Source organism: Impatiens glandulifera, chromosome 2 (assembly GCF_907164915.1).
Source record: "Impatiens glandulifera chromosome 2, dImpGla2.1, whole genome shotgun sequence".
NCBI lineage: Eukaryota > Viridiplantae > Streptophyta > Magnoliopsida > Ericales > Balsaminaceae > Impatiens > Impatiens glandulifera.
Genome location: NC_061863.1, coordinates 49,903,226 through 49,924,351, shown reverse-complemented (window position 1 = coordinate 49,924,351; position 21,126 = coordinate 49,903,226). Strand labels below are relative to the sequence as shown.

General features: G+C 29.2%; 2 protein-coding genes and 1 non-coding gene across 3 annotated transcripts; 1 reads left to right on the top strand and 2 right to left on the bottom strand.

Moving 5' to 3' along the window:
• The first annotated feature begins 9,437 nt into the window (after positions 1-9,437).
• On the top strand, positions 9,438-11,166 carry LOC124926844 (transcription factor TCP4-like). The gene has a single exon (XM_047467154.1). The coding sequence runs from the start codon at positions 9,718-9,720 to the stop codon at positions 10,846-10,848; it is 1,131 nt and encodes a 376-aa protein (XP_047323110.1). The 5' UTR covers positions 9,438-9,717; the 3' UTR covers positions 10,849-11,166.
• A 718-nt stretch (positions 11,167-11,884) lies between these two features.
• Positions 11,885-11,958, bottom strand: TRNAI-UAU. Its single transcript has one exon. It is a non-coding gene; the product is annotated as a tRNA-Ile (tRNA).
• A 572-nt stretch (positions 11,959-12,530) lies between these two features.
• LOC124926903 (ras-related protein Rab11B) lies at positions 12,531-13,991 on the bottom strand. The gene is made up of 2 exons (XM_047467228.1): positions 13,624-13,991; positions 12,531-13,111 (listed from the first exon to the last, which is right to left on the bottom strand). Exons 1-2 carry the CDS (start codon positions 13,842-13,844, stop codon positions 12,682-12,684), a joined length of 651 nt encoding a protein of 216 aa, XP_047323184.1. The 5' UTR covers positions 13,845-13,991; the 3' UTR covers positions 12,531-12,681.
• Positions 13,992-21,126: the final 7,135 nt, after the last annotated feature.

Sequence of the window (21,126 nt, the reverse complement as noted above, 5' to 3'; positions counted from 1 at the left end):
ATGTTTTAAATAATGGATAAGTATTTGTTATTTTAATTTATAATATTATTATAAATATTTTACACAAAATATTATAAAATTGAATTATTATTATTTTTAATAAAAATGATAATTAATGTTATTGTTTAAAAAAATAAAATAAAATAAATATATTATAATATTATTATAATAAACAAGAAATTCTGAAGTTAATAGACATATATTTTATTTATTATTTTGTCTTTTGATCAATAATAAACTGTTTTTGGAATTTTTGAAAGGATAGAATAGAAGCTAAATAATTATGTATAAGAGAGAAAAGACACAAACATATATTTTGTTAAAATATTATTTTCGCCAATTTGAAATTAAGTGATAATTCACGTTAAAAAATTGAAAAATGAAATTAAATAAATAAAACAAAAAAAATAAAATTATTGACCATATTTGCAAGATTTTATTTTGGTTGTCCCAAATTTCTATAAGAAAAAATTTATAATAAATGTGAGATTAGATGACTTCACATAATATTAAAAAAAAAAGAAACAAAAAGGAAACAAGTAAAAGAATAACATACACTATTCAAATTTCTCAAACTTATATATATTTTATAAATAGTGTATAACAATTATGATACTATAAAATTCATGTTAAACACAATATAATGGTAAAATTTATGTAATAAAATTTAAATGATTATTAACTTTTTATAATTCATGTGTAAAATTGTAAATTAGATATGTTATCTTTTTATATAATAAAATTTAATCAAGGTGAAATTATATTATATGTTTATTGTATTTAATTATGTTTTTTTAAACTATTGAAAATGACAATTATTGATATATTATATACAGTGATTTATTTTTTTTTTATAAAAAATTAATTTTCAATTTTGTCTTAATTATTTCTTTTACATATTCGTCCGTTTGCATCACACGAAAATCCTCCTAGTTGGATTAATGATTATAAATATATAATGAAAAATAAATAAATAGTGATTTAGGATAATGAAGATTATTTGTTTGAGTCATTTGTTTTCGTGATATGATTTGATAATCTCGATTAACTAATGTGTATGTATCTTATGACAATGTTTGTTTATATAGAGAAAATTTGTTAAGATATAATAGGTAATATATTATTAAGAATTTTAAATGATATATTAATTCACAATATTTAAAAAAATATTAAAATTAAATTATATCATGTAAATATTTAATAAGAATATGCATGAGGAATCATTTAATATTATTGTGCATGAATATATATATCATTTAATATCTTAACAAAAAAATTCTATATAAATAAACATTATAAGAAACATAATCATCAGTTACATGCTTATTTCCATCTGTAACAATCCTCTTTTTCTTTCTTTCTGTTGGTTTTATTTCGTTGTGGACGATGAATCTTAATCTCGATTGTAAGAGTTGTGGGTGGCCGGATTCAACCAATATCTCAGATGGAAGAAGAACAGGTTTCCAAGTGTTGGGATGAGTTATTGTCGGATACACTTGGCATAATCTTTTTTAAACTATCTCTTCAAACATTGCACACGGTGGTTCTAAGAGTGTGCAAATCTTAATAGAAGGTGGTGAATGGTCCTTATTGCTGGAGTGAAATTGACATTAAAGAATGGTGCAACGGATCCACATAGGAGAATATTATAATTTGAGGACCCAAAATCTTCAAATTCGGAAAGTTATCCTTAATTTCCTTATGGTCGATCCTCACATCCAAAAACTTGAGATCTCGACACTTGTGGATGATCTACATCACACCTTCGGTTCCAACCCAGAGATGAGCAATTTCAAGTTGCTTCAGCTTTGGCATAGTGCTGATCTAAATCCCTTTCTCGTATTCTGGATGATCTCGATGTAAGTTCATCCAAGTTTTATCGGGTATTTCCATCTTCTTAATAAGATAGCAAACAACCCGCATTAATATTTACTTAGCTTGATCTAAATATAAATTAAGCTTACATTCCCTTATATATATATAGCCTAAAATGTGAGTCGGTTCTCCGTATATATACCATAATCCAGTATAATATCCTAATTAATCAAGTCAAATAATACCACTAATACCCTAGTTAATTATACTCCACAAGTCAATAAATTCATCAAATTGAATCAAACTCTAGAATTTTCATCAATGAAGCCATCAGATTCAAAATCAAAATCTTATACTCAACAAGTCAAATAGATTCGTCAAATCTTATAATCAGATTAGTATTGAACATATTTTCATCAAAACGATTCAAGACACTATAACAAATAAACTAAAAAACAAATAAACTAAAAAGAGAAACCACATGCTTCAAGCATATTTTAACAGTCTTGACAAAATCTAAATACTAATCTAACATATATAAATAACCTAAATCTAACACATATATATATATATAAGTAATGATAGGGGGAGCGAAAATATTGAAACGAAAGTGTAGCGAATGACGTGTGAAAGTGATTAAGATTGATGATTAGATCTTCTTTAATATATTTATTTATCTCTCCTCCTTTCATTAACAATTTCTCTCTGTTCTCTTCATTTATATTATTTCTTTTTTTATCTATTAATTTATAATTGTATATTTAAATTAATATATATATATATATTTAAGAGTAATAATTGTAAAATTTAATAAACATATATATAAAAAAGAATAAGAAGTTAAATATGAATATGATTAATTTTTTTAATTTAATTAATTTTTTGCGATTAACAGTTAATTAATTTATTTATGTATTTTTAATATTAATAATATTAAGGAGAACGAATAAATCAAATTAATAAAATATATAAATGCACATATTTTTTAAAATATATATTAAATTATAAATATAAATATATATAAAATAAAAAGTAAATATATATATTCATAATTTGAATTATTTCTCTTAAAAAATATTCATATTAAATTATAATTTCTCTTTTTTAAATCATTTTTATTTCTCTTAAAAAAAAAAATCTCGTTTTATTCTTATTTAATTTTCTTATAAGATATATATATTAAAATTCACATTCTAAATAATATTATAACTTTCATTTTTATATAACGTTTCTTTGTATATATATATATATATATATATATTGAAGATGAGTAATTTGAATTTTATTTATTATAAATATTAATAATTTGTATTTTAAGTTAAAATTATAAATTTATATTCTTCAATTTTAAATTAAGTAAATATTTATAATAATTTTATAATAAAATTAAAGAAAGGAAAATATTAAATAATTTATTTAAATAAAAAAGAATTAAGAGAGAGAAATTATTAAATGAAGTTTGGTGACATGTACAATTTAAAATGAAAGGGAGAGAAAAATTAATATGCGTCTTATTTATTATGTGACATGGACAATGCCACATCATTCGCTACAATTTTTTCGCTCTCTCTATCATTACTCTCTGTATATATATAACATAAATCTAATATAACCTAAATCTAATATATATATATAACCTAAATTTATCTAAATCTAACCCCAGATATACAGTAATTACTAACCTTTAAGCAGGTCGTTGAAGGAAGAAGATGGGCGCGATAGTAGATCGATCGGCGACGGCAAGAGGAGAGGTCCTTCGCGACAGCGACGACGGTCGTGGGCAACATTAGTCGTGGGGTGGCGACGTCGACGTCCTTTGTCTGCATATGGATCGGGAGAAAGGGGCTCGGGAGAGAGAGGGGGCGCGGAAAAGTGATCAATGAGAAAGAGTGTTTATATCTAAAATATAATGGTTTTTACCGAGAGATATTCCCAAATCTCTCGGTAATGAACCTAATTTGTTACTGAGAGATATACATAAATCTTTTGGTATTTAAAGTAATGAAAATCGAGAGGTTTGTGTATATCTCTCGTTTTGGCCCTAATTTTTACCGAGAAATATACATAAATTTCTCGGTTTTGACCCCGATTACCAAGAGATTATTTAATATCTCTCGGTATGCCTAGATTTTTTTCCCTTAGAAACATGAACAACATTCATCTAGTTTAAAATTATACACAATCGCGCCCTACACATCCTTATAATCAAACTCTACACATATCTTAATTATCATCAAGCACAAACAAACATACATATTATACATTTTTTTATATAATCAAACACAATCATATACATTTATAAAATTAAACACAATCACTATACTTAAAAAATTACACACACTTAATTAGCTTAGTGAAAAATTTAGACAAGTTAATTAGAAAGTGAACAACAATTAGAATAACAAATTAAGAAGTCAAATACCGAAAGATTTCTAAACATCTTTCAGTATTTGACCTCTTCCAGACCATTTAGCCTGAGGTCAAATACCGAAAGATGTTTAGAAATCTTTCAGCATTACCATTCAATACCTAAAGATGTTTAGAAATCTTTCGGTATTTGACTTCTTAATTTGTTAATCTAATCGTTGTTTCACTTTCTAATAACCTTGAACAACATTAATTGAACACATTTCATATCCTTAAAATATTACACAATCCTAACACATCCTTATAATCAAACTCTACACACATCCTTATTATCATTAAACACAAACATACATATACACTTTATATAATCAAGCACAATTATATACACTTATAAAATTAATCACAATCCCTATACTTAAAAAATAATACACACTTGATTAGATTAGGAGTTTAGACAACCTAATTAGAAAGTGAAACACCATTTAGATTAACAAATAAAAACAATCCAATACCGAGAGATATGTTAAATATTTTTCGGTATTTAAGGGTAATACCGAAAGATATATCAATATCTTTCGGTATATGCCCTTAAATACCGAAAGATATTTAACATATCTCTCGGTATTGTACTTTTTGTTTTTTCAGTTTCTTAGTTTGAACAAAATTAATGTAACACATTTCATATCCTTAAAACATGAACACACATTCATCTAGTTTTAAAATTATTTATAATTCCCACACATCTTATAATCAAACACTACACACATCATAATTATCATCAAACACAAAAATACATATTATACACTTTTTTATATAATCAAACACAATCATATACAGTTATACAATTAAACACAATCCATATATTTAAAAAATAACACACACTTGTTTAGCTTAAAAGTTTAGACAAGCTAAGATAATGAAAAACCAATTAGTGAAAAATCAATACCGAAAAATTTACCAAAACTTTCGATTTTTATATAAAATGTCGAGAGATATATTAAATATCTTTTGGTAATGACCTTAACTACAGACTTTTGGGGAAGAGCCAATACAGAAAGATGTTAGAATAACTTTCGCTACTACCACATCCCAATACTTAGATTTTTTTTTGAAGAGTCAATACCGAAAGATGTTAGAATAACTTTCTCTACTACCTCATCCCAATACTTAGAATTATTTTTTGTTTTTTTGGGAAGAGCTAATACCGAAAGATGTATATACATATTTCGCTACTACCCATCCTAACACTTAGAATTATTTTCTATTTTTTGAGAAGAGTCAACAACGAAAGATGTTCGAATAACTTTCGTTACTATGAATATTTACCCTTTTCTATTCCAACACTTAGAATTATTTCCGTGTTTGAGTGTTGGGGGTATTCCCGAGAGTTTTATATAAAACCTTCGATAAAAAATCATATTATCGAAAGTTTTATACATCTCTTGGTATATATTTTTAATAACGAAAGAATTCTTCTTGTCGGAACCTTTACTGAAAGATTTATACATCTCTCAATATAATCTATCAGTAAAGATATATTTTACATTAGTGTACATTACTCTTTTATTTATAAATGATTGAACTCTTATATAAACAAAATTTGAAAAAAAAATTGTCTTTTAACATATTAGTTGGCTTTTTGGCCTATGATAAATTGATGGGATATCCATAGGGTTGGTATGCCCTATCCATAGGTTTTAAATCAGTCATGTTAATATATATATATATATATTTATCTATTACAACTAGAGTGTATTAAATGTTTTTATTATCAATATAATCTAATATTGAAGTTGAGACAATATGAAACATTTTGTCACATATGTTAAGATAAATTCATTATATATATTAAAAACTTACCAAAATAATTTAAGCAATCAAATTTTGTCTAATCGACTAAAAGTTTTATGTTATATTCAAACTAATAATGTTTTGATTGAAGTAAAATGTATGATTAAGGGGTATTGTTAACTTTCTTAATGAATAAACATTGTTTTTAGAAATAAAAATAAAATAAAATTGTTTGGCAAGTGACAAAGTGTAATGGAATAAAGTTAGACAAAATGCTACAAAATAAAGAATATTTTAAAAAAAAAACTGAAAAGTAGGTAAAAAGATGAGATTTAAGAATAATGATTAAAAGAGAGAATGAGAGCATGGGGATTTATGAATTTACAAGGCATGATATGATGCCAATTGCCAACTTGCAAGTTGAAGAATCATTCAACTCACCGTCTCCATCATTCAACTTGATTTTAGGTTACTAATGATTTTTAATATTTTAGGTTATTTGTGAGCTAGGTATTAAGTCAATTCAAATCAAGTTGCGTCCTCATCCTAAAGAATAATAATGATGCATAATATTGGATTACTGTACATATTCCATTGATCAAACTATAAAGGTTGTGGATAAAGTTTCTAGATTGAAAAGAGTTCAATCATGGGTTTTCCCTACTTATGATTGAAACAAGTGTTTTGAGCTTAAGGGCCTTAGAATCAAATATAGTCTTTCTTCTCAAATTAACAACGAGAAATATTCTCTATCATTTAACTATCAAATCACTCGTTTCATCAATTAAAATACTCTTACTTCATCTTTACAGAAATTAAATTTTAAATACAAGAGGACATTATAATAGTTTAACAAATTAAAAGTTTAAATAACCTATTTTTTCATCAAACAAAATCCAAAAATTTCTCTAAAAAAAAACCAATATGGAACAAGACCATGTTGTCTTTGATGTGGTGACGCCATCATATATTAAATCATTAGAAGTTCATCATAATATAAAATTTTATTTGTCGAATTTAATTGTATTTACTCATAAGTGCAATGTTTAGACATTGTCAAAATAGTGTGTTCTAAATAAACAATGTTTCTTAGTTCCTTTCGACAACATCTAGAATCGACTTGAGAAGCTTAGGGTTCATAAGTTGGTGGAGGCAAAAACATTATCCTAGTGTTTTAGTTTTGTTGTTTTTGTTCAAGCTATATATTTTTTTATCAACATTTTTCAAAGGAATAAACTAATACCAAAAAGTGAAAGAAACTCAAAAAGTTTTCAATCGAAAAGATACCCCAATAATTGCAGTTGTAGTTTTCACTTTTAATTTATTTATTCTCCTTTTATATAACCGAATGAAATAAGCATGGACATTCTAGTATTTTATTTTATTTTATTACTATAAAAAATATATAAATGAACGCATGCATTTCTCAGTCCTTTTCAGAGCCATTGCTCCATTTCCTTGTTTTTTTTATGTCAATTTTATTTTATTTAAACTTTTTAAATTGAAGAAAAAGAAACGCGTTAGATTAATGGATTTGTAAAACTAAACAAAATTAATTTATTTTTTTGTCGCAATTTCAGTCTAATTTTATTATAAAATTAAAAGACCATTCAGAAGTATAAGTTATATATTACTATTGATGATTTACACAAGTCAAATTAAATTTTAATAAGTTATTTGAGCATATGTGTATAAATTCAATTTTGATTATTAATTTAAACCCTTATGAAATTATCTTAACATAAATGATGAAGACAAATAAATCCCATCAGTGATGTTGAGAGTTTACTTTTAGACAAGCATGTCCAGCTCATCCTAAGCTTATATATAGCATGAGCCTAATTGATTTCAAAATATCTATTTCTTTTATTTGTAATTTTTCTATCAAAAACTATACCATTTCTGAAATTGAAGTATGAATAAATAACTTTTTTATTAAAGTACAAAATCACCCTTTTAAATGTTTTTTTTTGGAAAAAACTATCATTTAGTAATAATGTTACTTTAAATTCAACAACAAATTCACATTATTTCACCTTACATCATTCTATGTTTGTATAGTTAGGATTTGTATAGGACCAATGATGGTGCCATAAATCATATTAGTAAATAGGGTAGCAAACTAATTTGAAACAAGCGCACTTTAGGGTCGGGGAGAAGGGTTGTACGCGGTTTTTTACCCTACCATCTTCCTTCCCAACTCCTTCCTCGTCCGACAATTTTCTATAAGCTCGGAGGTGTTCTCTCATTTGGGTTGGCTTCATTTTTCTTTATAGAATTTGTTTATATATAGAATTCGTGTCATGAGTAAGAAGAGTTCAAGCTTTGTAGAACTTGGTGTATTTGTTTTGCTTCTTCTTGTATTGATGCTCTTCCTCTAAGGTAGGTTAGATTTAAGTCCCATCAAATTGAGAATTTTATAAATTTGGGCCTCGAACCAAAATTTGTGGGTATGGGACTATGGAGCTTGGGTTCTAGGGTTGTGGTTTCATTGATTAGAGTTTGGTTAGGTTGTGCATAACTTGATCAATTGTTTTGGTTGATTACTAATTGAGGAAACTATTATGTTTTCCTTTAAGAATATTTTTAAGGAGTTTTAAATATTGATAGACAGACTTTCATTTTCCATGTATCAAACAACTTGTATTCTATATCTAGAAATTTTGTGGTTCTCTATGGAGGGGTGACTAAAGTGGTTGAAAATATGTGATTACCATTATTTGTACATTTTCTAGTTGTATTTTTAATGTATTTGTTTTTAATAGTTTTTTGTCTTGAGCTTTCATAAATATATGTTAGATTTTTTCCTCAATTACTTTGTCATTGACTTTTGTTCAATTGATGAATTATTGTTTCCTCCACTCTATCTATAATTGATTTCAACCATTAAAATAATACAAATCATAATTACTAACTCCATGCCAAACAAGCTTAAATACACAATAATATCCTCATACTTTTTATACCTACCAAACTAATTGTATTTGTGATTATATATCATACTTAACTATAAAATATCATTAATATGTACTTAATAAGATTCAAACTCCACAAAGTATACATCTTAAATAGTGCTAACTTCTTAAATATTCATTTTTGATAAATACTTAATTTTCTTTAAGTCATACTTACATTATACTTTTCTTCAACCATATATAAACATAAATTTTTTGAAAAAGTAAAACCAATATCAAAAGTTGTCAGGAAACATCTGAAACTGAAATGAAGTTGAACGAATAAATGTTATTCAAATTGAACCATTGAGTTTTCATCATCCATACTCAATAAAAACAACAAAGGTATTCATTCTCAATTCTCATATGATATTGGTTTATTGAGATTGTACACAATTTTTTTTATCAAATTTTCACTATTTGATTTGATTTTTGTTTTGTGTAGTTTTAAATTATATAAGAAATTTCCAAGTAAACAAAGCAAAAATAAAGCTCCAAAAGGGCAGAGGGGTTTTTGTATCTGTTAGATGGAAAAAGTATCGTCCTTTTTAATCTCTCTTCTGACAGAAATACTGCCCCTTTACCTTCTTCTTCTTCACAAAGCCCACCCAAAAGACTCAGCCTAGCCCTCTTTCCCTTTTCCCCCAAGATTCTTCCTTCAACTGCAGTATTGCCCAACCCAGATGGCTTAATTTCTGCACTTTCCAGAGATGACCCATCTTCTCTTTTGTCACCGCATCAACAATCCGCAGAAAATCTCGAGTATTCAAGCTTGTGATGAGCAGCAATAATGGGGAGAGGAGCTAACTCATCAAGGATAGGCCTCAGGCACTCCGGCGGAGAGATCATTCAGGTTCACGGCGGACACATTATCAGGTCTATTGGCCGCAAGGACCGTCATAGCAAGGTCTGTACTTCAAAAGGCCCCAAGGACCGCCGCGTCCGCCTCTCTGCCCACACCGCAATTCAGTTCTATGACGTGCAGGATCGCCTCGGATATGACCGCCCGAGTAAAGCTGTTGACTGGCTCATCAAAAAGGCGAAGGCTGCCATCGATCAGCTGGGTGAGCTTCCAACTTGGCTCCCAACTGTCTCAGGGAACTCTAGTTTTAACCAGGAGAAGCTGACAGAAGAAGAAGACCAAACTCAGACTCAGCCTCAGCCGCAGGAGGAGTTCGTGGGTCAAGACGGGGGAAGAAGGGCGACGGCTAGTATATTAGGCGGTGAAAGCTCATATCAGCAGCTGAAAATGGGTGGCAACAATTCGGGCATCTTGCCCCCGTCGATGCACGCCGCCGACCCTATTCAGTTGTTCTTCCCGGTAGGTGTTTCTTCAGAGCCTAATTCGTCAACTATGCAGTTTCAAAATTTCTCGCAGCAAGGTATACTGTCGAGAACCTGTAGTCAGAGCCAAGATCTGAGACTATCTCTTCAATCTTTCCAACATCCGATTCATCATCATCAACAACATCACGACCCGTCGCTACAAGATCATCATCACCCAGAACAAACCCTGTACTCTGGAACCACTCAGCTGGTTTTCGATCCTTCTTCCTCCAGTGGATGGCCAGATGAGCATACGACAGAAACTGGTGGGTTCATCTTCAGCACGCCGAGGATGCTGCAGCCGTTGTTTAGCCAGAATCAGATATTTTCACAGGGGGGACCCCTTCAGTCCAGTAACACCCAGACAGTTCGTGGTTGGATAGACCCATCTCCATCATCATCAGACCACCAAAGTCATCATATCCATCAATCTCCATTTGCAGGTATGGGATTCGCCTCTGCCGGTGGAATCTCGGGTTTTGACTTTCCATCACGAATTCAGGGTGAAGAGGAGGAGGAGCACGACCACCGCATCTCGGACAAGCCATCATCTGCTTCCTCCGACTCTCAACATAATAATAATATTATGGATTGAACTCAGCACCAATACCATTAATCTCTTTTCTCTCTTGGGGTTGGGGAAGAAGAATTGTGAGTTGTGTGCTTGCTTCATTCATGTTGTAGTTTGTAACTCTCTTTTTGTATGTTGTGGTTGGTTAAACATGATTGATTGGTCTTCTCAAACAAACCATGGATGGAATAAGCAGGATGATGATGCTCCCTCCCTCCCGTCCAATCAGTCTGTTTCCATGTAACAACAAAGTAGATTTCTTTCTTGATGTTGATGAAACTTTGAGCTTGGGCTCCACTATCATTCTACTAATATTATATAATTAACAACTTTTTTCTGGCTTCTTTGGGTTTTCAGTTTCTGATCATGGTTTTACTGCATACATATTTGGTTTGTACCAACCAATGAAGTATTGCTTGTTTAAAATGCATTGATCATTATTATATACTAGATTAAGCATTCAATGTTTGAAATCTAGTCTATTATATTGACTACTGTCCGACTCTGAGAGATGTTTGTACCTGTAATGAAGTTTCCTTATGGTTCAAAAGATTGCTTAGAGAATGTGTAACAATTGAAGTTAGGATTGTGGGCCTTTAAGGCATCTAGTTGGGTATTCTTAAAAAAAACAAACTTGGCAACCACTAAATGAAATGAATGCAGATCATTATGAGTTTAGAGTTCTTAAAGGAAATTGCTCTAACTAGAGGGATTTCTTGACTTGGAGAGTATTTAGTGAAAGATTGATTGCCTCACTATCTATTTCTCAATAAACTATGTTGACATGAGATTTAACGTGAAATGGGACTCTCTCATTTGGGATTAAGTAAAGATAAGTGTGGTTGCCAAATATCATAATGAGACATTTTGATAAAAAAATTTAACTAGAACATTGCTATGATTGTTGATCCAATTGTTTGTGAAGCCAAAACTATTCTTGGTCTTGGTGTGATGCTTCAAGCAAAGATATTTGTTTGTAAGATGCTACATAGTATGAGAATGCCTCAAGAACATGACTGCACAATTAAATTTATGTACAAATTCTAAAAAAAAAAAAAAGTGGTCTAGGTGAGGCTCGAACTCACGACCTTCGGCTCATAAGACCAACGCTCTAACCAACTGAGCTACAAGACCATTTGAAAATAATTTGGAGATAATTTAATTTATAATATATTTTAAAATTAAAATTATATAATAAAATATTAGTCTAATGGTCCTAGTATGTTATTATTATATATTTAGACATTTAAATCATATTTTTTAATTATATATATATATATATATATATATATATATATGTATATTAACAATGATAGAACTCACAAAAATATCATCTTCCAAACCATTGACTCATCAAGTCAAGATATTGAAATGGAAGTTAGTCTCTCTTTTTTCTAAGAATTTAATTACAAATCTATAGATAAAATATATATATCATTACAGAACACTTATATTCATATTGTAGGAAAGTCAGAAAATATGTTGACAATATACCTAACTTCTATATGTCCCTACTTAATTTGTAAGTTTTTAACTGATAAAACCAAACATTTAGCCCTACAAGATCAACAAATCAACCTAAACAGTTTTCAAAACGACATGACATTTTGGTAAACTGTCATTAAAAGTTCGAAATGTATTATGTAATTATCTATAGTTTTCAAATCACATAATTTGGGTGCGAAAATGGGTTATGAGACAAGAAATACACATAACAACAGCCAACCAGCCAACCAATTGTAAATAAATCCAGTTTGAACAAATTAAACAAACTTGAAACAACACATTTTTGAAAGCAAAACACAGATTGTAAATAGCTAGAGTTTTTCTACGTGTTAAAACATGGTAAAGGCTAACTCAGTCAGAGCAACAGCCACCCTTTTTCACAGCGGATACATCATCCTTCACATTAACAGTTTGCCCTTTAGGCAAAGCAGCTGTAGGATCTTCTCCAACTTCAAGTGCTTTACGACAGACCACATGATATATTTGCGTTAGAACTTCCGTGAATGCATTCTCCACGTTCAAAGACTCGAGCGCAGATGTCTCCATGAAGAACGTTTTCTCTCTTTCAGCAAAAGCCTTTGCATCTTCTGTTGAGACAGCACGCAAATGACGCAGGTCAGCCTTGTTCCCTACAAGCATTATCACAATATTTGCATCCGTGTGGTCACGAAGTTCCTTCAACCATCTCTCTACATTCTCAAATGTTACGTGTCGAGTCACGTCGTACACAAGCAATGCCCCTACTGCACCTCGGTAGTATGCACTTGTTATGGCCCGGTACCTTTCACAAATCAAATAAGTAACACCCACAAAATCATAAGTCAAGAAAGACATCAACCAAGCTTGGAATTCAATCCTGGATCTACTGAAACACTTTCTAGATCTGGGTCTTGATCAGGATCAAGATCTAGATGAGATATCACTTCAATTCTCATCCAGATCCAAATCCAGTCAAAACCCACAAACAAGGAGATTTGTTTCTAACTGTTACTTCATCCTACTATATAATTCAGATCCATCATAGATCTCATTTGAAGTTTTCTCAGATTAATGAGAAGTCAACTCCAGCAGGACTTATCTCAGATACAACAGCCTACCTAATTGCCTTTCTATGTTCTAACAGCCTAGCTCACAAATGTAGTAACAGTGTAAAACCTAAAAAGGGCTTTTTAAGTAGGTAGAAAAGCTATGAAAATTGATTCAAATTACTAAAAAGAAATGAAATACAGTAACCAATCAAGCTTATTATTGTGATCTTCAAAAAGAAGAAGGGGACAGAGGGGTGAAAATAACCTTTCTTGGCCAGCGGTGTCCCAAATCTGGGCTTTGATAATCTTTTCGTCGACACGAATGCTGCGAGTGGCGAATTCGACGCCTATGGTGGACTTGGATTCGAGGCTGAATTCATTTCTTGCGAACCTAGAAAGAAGGTTGGATTTGCCGACGCCGGAGTCTCCAATCAAAACAAGCTTGAAGAGATAATCGTAATCTTCATCCGCCCTGTATGAGGCCATTTCCCAATCTCGAAGATAGAAGTGGAAGCAGAAAAGCTTCTTCTTCTTCTTCTTCTTCTTAGGGTTGAAGTGAAGCAATGGAAAAGGAAAGCTGTTCTTTCTTCTTCTTAGTGTTGGATCAAATATTTGGCTCGCTCAAGATCGCGTTCATATCTAGAAATATAAGTTTATATTAATTATAATAATGGATAACACATCTATTTGAATTTCAAAACTATTATTTTGTTACTATCATTTTATATCTTCATTTAAAATAGAGGAGCGATAAGGGAGGAAATTTGAGAGAGGAAATGATGTGTCATTACACTGGTTGAAAAAATGATAAAAGGTGAGAAAAGAGAGAAGAGGGTAAAATATTATTATTTTTTTGGCTAACCAGCCACATTATTCTCTTCATTATTCTCTCCCTCAAATTTCCACTCTCAATCATTTCTCTTTAAAATAATATGTGAATTTTATTTTATATATAATAATAAATGAATTTATGTTATAACCATAATTATCATCCTACAAATAGTAAAAATTGAAGTAATATTTAACTTTTAATATGAAAAATGTATTTATTATTTTTTAAATATATATATATATATATATATATATATATAATTGAACTTATTTAGTGAAAATTTTATTGTGTTACAAAAAAAATGATTACTATTTTATGCCTTTTTTTTTTTAATTTTAAAAACTAATTGTGTGATAAATATATTAAAGTTTATTAATAACAAAATTTTATAAGATTAAAGGTCTTGTTATTATACTAACTTTCTTAATTTGAAAATAAAAATATAAAAGTTTACTTATTTAATAAACAAGATATAAATCAAATTTAATACCTCATAAAAGTTTGGAAATATAATTTTCTTTTAAAAAATTTGGAGAAGTTAAAAAGTGATTTTGTTAAGTGTCTTTTGGTGTTTTTGTTTCTCTTTTTATCACTTATATTTGTGTTGAGTTGGTGTTGTGTTTTGTTTGGTTTGATACAATAATTAATTTAGTCGAATCATATTTATATTATCGGATTTTTGTAATACGAATAATACTCTTAATTTTTGGTGTGTCGTCTGATGCTCATACCCTTTAATCGCGTTAGTGACAATTTTTTGAGTCCGTATTCATCTACTTCTTTACGACCAATAATGTTGTCAGATTTTGAGTTTTTTAAATTATTTTTTCTTATAAGGAGTTTTGAATTTATATTTCATCTAGAAGCCTTTTTTATAAGTAATTTCTAATAATATCGATGGAGTTTTCGCTATTTTGACCATATTTGTCAGTTGTTATTTGACAGAACTTTTTCTGGCGTTAGTTACCAACCTCAGACAAAGATCAATTTTTCTGTCGTTTAGAATTCTGAGTATAGATTTTTCTGACACCGCCTAATTGGTTTGTCTTATTGGATTTAAATGAGTTCGTCTCTAAAGTTACTCTAAAGAAATTGCGTAATCGGTGGATCAGTCCATTAAAATTTTAATTTTTGTAGTTTTATATTATGTAAAGTCTTTTCAAAAAAATATATATTATGTAACGCCATATATATATATATATAATGATGCTTAATTTTTAAAGTGTCCGGATTGCCGGGTCGAGAGCTGTGGTTATTTGGATATATGTGAGAATAATGAATATTTGGGTCAAATTGTGAGTTGACTCGCCCATAAACTTAAAACGGTTAAAAATAAAATTAAAAATACTATAGGTATAGTTCGAACTTGCAACCTAACAAAACAAGTACAACCTTTAACCAACTAGACTAATAACGCTTTATATTTTAAATTCAACCCAAAATTTGATAAACGCGTGACATTTTAACAATATAAGTTCCACTTTTTAACTAACTAACTAATATATATATATATATATAATGATGCTTAATTTTTAAAGTGTCCGGATTGTCGGGTCGAGAGTTGTGGTTATTTGGATATATGTGAGAGTAAATGGATACTTGGGTCGGATTGTGGGTTGACCCGCCCATAAACTTAAAACGGTTAAAAATAAAATTAAAAATGCTATAGGTATGGTTCGAACTTGCAACCTAACAAAAAAAATACAACATTTTTAACCAACTATGCTAATAACGCTTTATATTTTAAATTCAACCCAAAATTTGATAAACGCGTGACATTTTAACAATATAAATTCACTTTTTAACTAACTAATCTATATATATATATATATAATAATGCTTAATTTTTAAAGTGTCCGAATTGCCGGGTCGAGAGCTGTGGTTAATTTGGATATATGTGAGGGTAAATGGATACTTGGGTCGGATTGTGGGTTGACCTGCCCATAAAAATTTTACCGTAATATTTTTTCACAGTTTTTTATATTATTACTCGTGCAAATGCACGGGATACATGCTAGTTATATATAATAATGTTTAAAGTTAACAAAGACCACATTAATCCACGTCATCATGTATATAATCAACGTTAGGTAATTTCTCTCTCCTCTCTCCTACTCTCTCTCTTAATTAAATTGTGTTTTCATTACTATATATATATATATATACTATTTAATATCTAAAAAATTATCTACATAATTTTTATATATTTTTTTTTTTATAAATGCATCTATCATTCGACCCGTGTGGCACTAGACTAAATCGACTCAGATTCTAGCTAGTAAGCTTTTTACACAATGCAAAAATAACTTAGAGAGAGAAAGAACTTGAGAATAATAATTGTATATTGAATACTTAGTGCGATCAATAAGTATGTTTGATGCCCGAAAATACTGTTCAATGTTCCAAAGGAAGTCATCAACTTCCTTTGCACTCCTCGAGCCTTTGAACATAATTTTTTTTTTATAAATGCACATACCTTATAATTTTATATTTATTTGTTATCTTATATATATATATATATAATATTTTTTATGAGTATAAATACTTTTTATGTTAATACAAAAATTAACTAATTAGTAATAAATATTAAATACAAAATATATATACATACACAAAATAATAAAATTATTTCAACAATTATAAGTGGTCTAGTAGTTTAAGTGTTCACATTTAATGTTTAAGACTAGGGTTCGAATCCCAAAACATGCAAATTTATATTTTCAAGAATGTATTCTTGACTATAATATATGGTGGCGCAACTTTTAAATAAATGATAGGCATCTAAAAGTGTGAAGTCGGAATTAGTTGTTGGTTTGACAAACATTTGAAAGTGTGGGGTCATGAGATGAAGGTCGGGTGGTATGTAGTTTGTCAAGTGTGAACTCAGAATTAGTGGTTGGTATGACGAGCATTTGAAAGTGTGAGGTCACGAGATGTATGTCGAGTGGTGAGTGATTTGTCGAGTGTGAGGTCGGAATTAGTGGTTGGTATGACCAATATTTGAAAGTGTGAGATCACGAAATGGAGGTAGGGTGGTGGATGGTTTATCGAGTGTGAGGTCAGAATTAGAGGTTGGTTTGACGAGCATTTAAAAGTAAGAGGTCACAAGATGGAGGTCAGGTGATAAGTAGTAGGTGGTATGTGGTTTGTTGAGTGTGAGGTTGGAATTAATGGTTGGTTTGACGAGCATTTGAAAGTGTGAGGTAATGAGATGGAGGTCGGGTGATGGGTGGTTTGTCGAGTGTGAGGTCGGAATTAGTGGTTGGTATGATGAGCATTTGAAAGTGTGTGGTCACGAGATGAAGGTTGGGTAGTGAGTGATTTATCAAGTGTGAGGTCAAAATTAGTGGTTGGTTTGGCAAATATTTAAAAGTGTGAGGTCACGAGATGAAGGTCGGGTGGTAGGTGATTTGTCGAGTGTGAGGTTGGAATTAATGGTTGGTTTGACGAGCATTTAAAAGTATGAGGTCACTAGATGAATGTCGGGTGGTGGGTGATTTGTTGAGTGTGAGGTCGGAATTAATGGTTAGTATGACGAACATTTGAAAGTATGAGGTCACCAGATGGAGGTTGGGTGGTGAGTGATTTATCAAGTGTGAGGTTGGAATTAGTGGTTGGTTTGACAAACATTTAAAAGTGTGAGGTCACGAGATGAAGGTCGGGTGATAGATGGTTTGTCGAGTGTGAGTTTGGAATTAATGGTTGGTTTGACGAACATTTAAAAGTGTGAGGTCACTAGATGAATGTCGGGTGGTGGTTAGTGGTTGGTTTGACGTTGGATATGAGTTCTGTGATCAATTGAGATTGATTGTTGATTTGTTAAAGTGTGAGTAAAAGAGAGATTGACTAAGATTGGTAAGTGGTTTGTCGAGAGATAGAGACATGAAAAAACGTGTGAGTCACAAGATGATGGTCAATTGGAGGGTTAGTGATTGAGTTTGACGAGATATAAGAGGTGTGTCATCAATTGAGGTCGATAAAGATTGGTGAGTGGTTTGCCGAGAAGATAAAAATGCACATGAAAAAGTGTGGATCACAAGATGATGTCAATTAAGAGGTTAAGTGAGTGCTGATGATTAAAATAATATTTTAATATTATGTTTAAGATTTAACTTAATTTTTATAAACTAAAACTAATTTTAAATTAATTAAATTTGAATAATATTAATTTTATTTAAAATATTTATAAATAAATAATATTTTATATATATTTTTATCTGTGCAAATATACAAGGAGAAATAATTTTTTATAATATATATATATATATTACATATTTGGAAATTATTGTTTTTTCTATCACTATTCATAGTTATAGTTATACATTTTTTTTCTCATTTATTATTATTTTTTAGATAATAATTTTTTTTAATTATTTAGACCTAAGAATTATTTTTTGCATCGTGAATTTTTTAATTCATTCATTTGTTATAAATATTAATTTTGTAAGATCGTCTTCTAGATTATTTTAAAAAATATTATCAATTTTTTGTTTTGACAAAATTACATTTATTTTTAACAGGATTCAATTAATTGCAACTTGAGCGGCCCTGAAGATAAGGGCCCAAAGTAACAACACTTCATCAACAAACAACAACAAGGCCCAAGTATCTTTTCATCTTCAATTTTTGGCATTATTGATAAATTTTATTTGCAATTTTGTTTAAGATTTTGAATTAATCTTAAAAATGACTAGTATGAACTATTAAAATTAAAAATATATTTTCACTTAACTTTAAAATTATAGAATTATTTTTTTTTTATTTATTTAAAAAAATATCATTTTTTCACTTTTCTAAACTGTTTTTTAACTATAAAAACTAATTAAATCATTAAAAAGTTTTTTTAAATCGTAAATATACTTAATTAAATTGAATTTATATTTGACCAAGAAATAATCATATTTATATTATTATTAAAAAGTGAATATTATACTCTTGAATTGACTCATCTCTCATTTGTTGATTTATTTAAAAAAAAAATTATTTATTAAAAATGAAAAAAAAAATAGTTTAATCAAAACGAAAAAGCATAAAATAAAAATAAAAATACTTAATAAGTTATCGAGCTCGTAAATCTTCGAAAGAACGATTAACTATTCGACATACTTTATTGGCTTTCTTGAACGAATCTCAAAAAACATCATAATAATAAGAGTATTATGAATGATACACATCGGACAATGATCATTGAAAGTTCAACGATTTCTCTCCGACTCGATAGTCCACCAAAGAATAATTAGGATGGTAACCAAAATATGTAGACATGTCATATCAGTCGCATAAATCTAAACTTCTCAACAACTACTTAAAGACTCAGGCATCACCCAATGAATCCTAGTAATACTCCACAAAAGACTCCAAATATTAGTCACCCCTCAACAATGCAAAATTAAGTGAGTTGTCGATTCAACCTCTTCTTAACACATACGATAACGACTAGCCATAATATAACATTTTTAATGCACATATAATCTGGTAGAATTCCACCATGAATAATACTCCATCCAAAGAACGAGATCTTGGATGGAATCTTTAACTCCCAAATTTTTTCCTAATAAAAATTATATGTAATCATCTTAGAGAACAACTTGTAGCAATGCCCACATGAAAAATATTCATATCTTGTCAACGCATAATGTCTTGCTCAAATGACGACACTTGTTTACGTCCTACCAAAAGTAAACTCTATTATGTGACGAAGTCTCCATAATATTTAAAATCCTTTTAAATATAATTCGACTAGCGAAATTACACTAGACCGATGATAAAACATGTCCTTAATTGTGACATTTCTACATATAAAAATAGAAGCAACGTCAGGATAGTTTTAGCTAGACTCTTGACACTACACTAAATGTCGTTCCAAAATTTAATCGAATAACCATCCCCACAATGAATCTAAACTACTCACAAATTTTTTTTCCATATATAATAAATTCTCCTCCAAATGTTACATCCCGCTGGATAATTAGACATTTGGTGAACCAACTAGATCAATCATCATCATACTTGTATCTGATTATCGATGCCCAAAGACTATCTGGCTCCATTGCAAATCTACTACACCATTTTGATAGAAGAACTTTATTAAAAAAATAAGATCTCGAATATCTATACCTCCTTTATCATTTTTATATAATTCATAATAAAATTATAATAAATTTATTAAAATGAAAAATATAAAAACTTAAAAGTAAAAGAAAAAGTAATCATTTTATATAAAAAATTATTTAAAAACTATTAGAAAAACTAAATTTTAAATATTTTAATAAAAACTATTATAAAACTTTATCATATGGTTTATGTTTTATTGATAATTTTTATTTGTAATTTTAAAATATATATATATATATATATATATATATTTTGATAATCGGTTGAAAAATATTGTAAGACAGTGGGAAGCACTAAAATTTCACTTACCCAATTTATAAATTATTTTGAATAAATAAAATCAAAATAATTTAAATTAAGAAAAAAACATAATTAAGATAATGGATGAGAAAACTAAATAAAATAATTTAGAATAATTGTTATACTATTTTATCTCAAATTAATTTAAGAAAATTAAAAGAGAATTAAAATAAATAATTTATGATAAATGTTGTATCCATTTTATCTCAAATAAATTGTTTATTAAATCCCAAAAATATACAAAAATAATAATAAATAAATAAATTGGCAATACAAATGTCATATTTATTAAAAATATTTTGTATTTTGAAAATAAAGCAAAAATGGATTGAAAAAAATCAATTTCAAACAAACTTCAAGGCTAGAATAGGGTCGGAATCTGCTGCAGCCGAACCAAGAGGAATCAGTGCAGCACACCTCACAATCATCGTATGAGTCTTGGATTATCATCAAACACCCAACATTCAGTCGTGTTGCCCTCTATAACGGAAGAGATGCGCGTTCGCAAAGTAGCGGGTCAAC

Bases quoted from the DNA above. Each gene is read 5' to 3' on its own strand.
- LOC124926844 (XM_047467154.1), top strand. From the start codon at position 9,718: ATGGGGAGAGGAGCTAACTCATCAAGGATAGGCCTCAGGCACTCCGGC.
- LOC124926903 (XM_047467228.1), bottom strand. From the start codon at position 13,844: ATGGCCTCATACAGGGCGGATGAAGATTACGATTATCTCTTCAAGCTT. The intron at 13,112-13,623 runs GTTATTTTCACC...GATTTGTGAAAG, and splicing joins GACACCGCTGGCCAAGAAAG to GTACCGGGCCATAACAAGTG.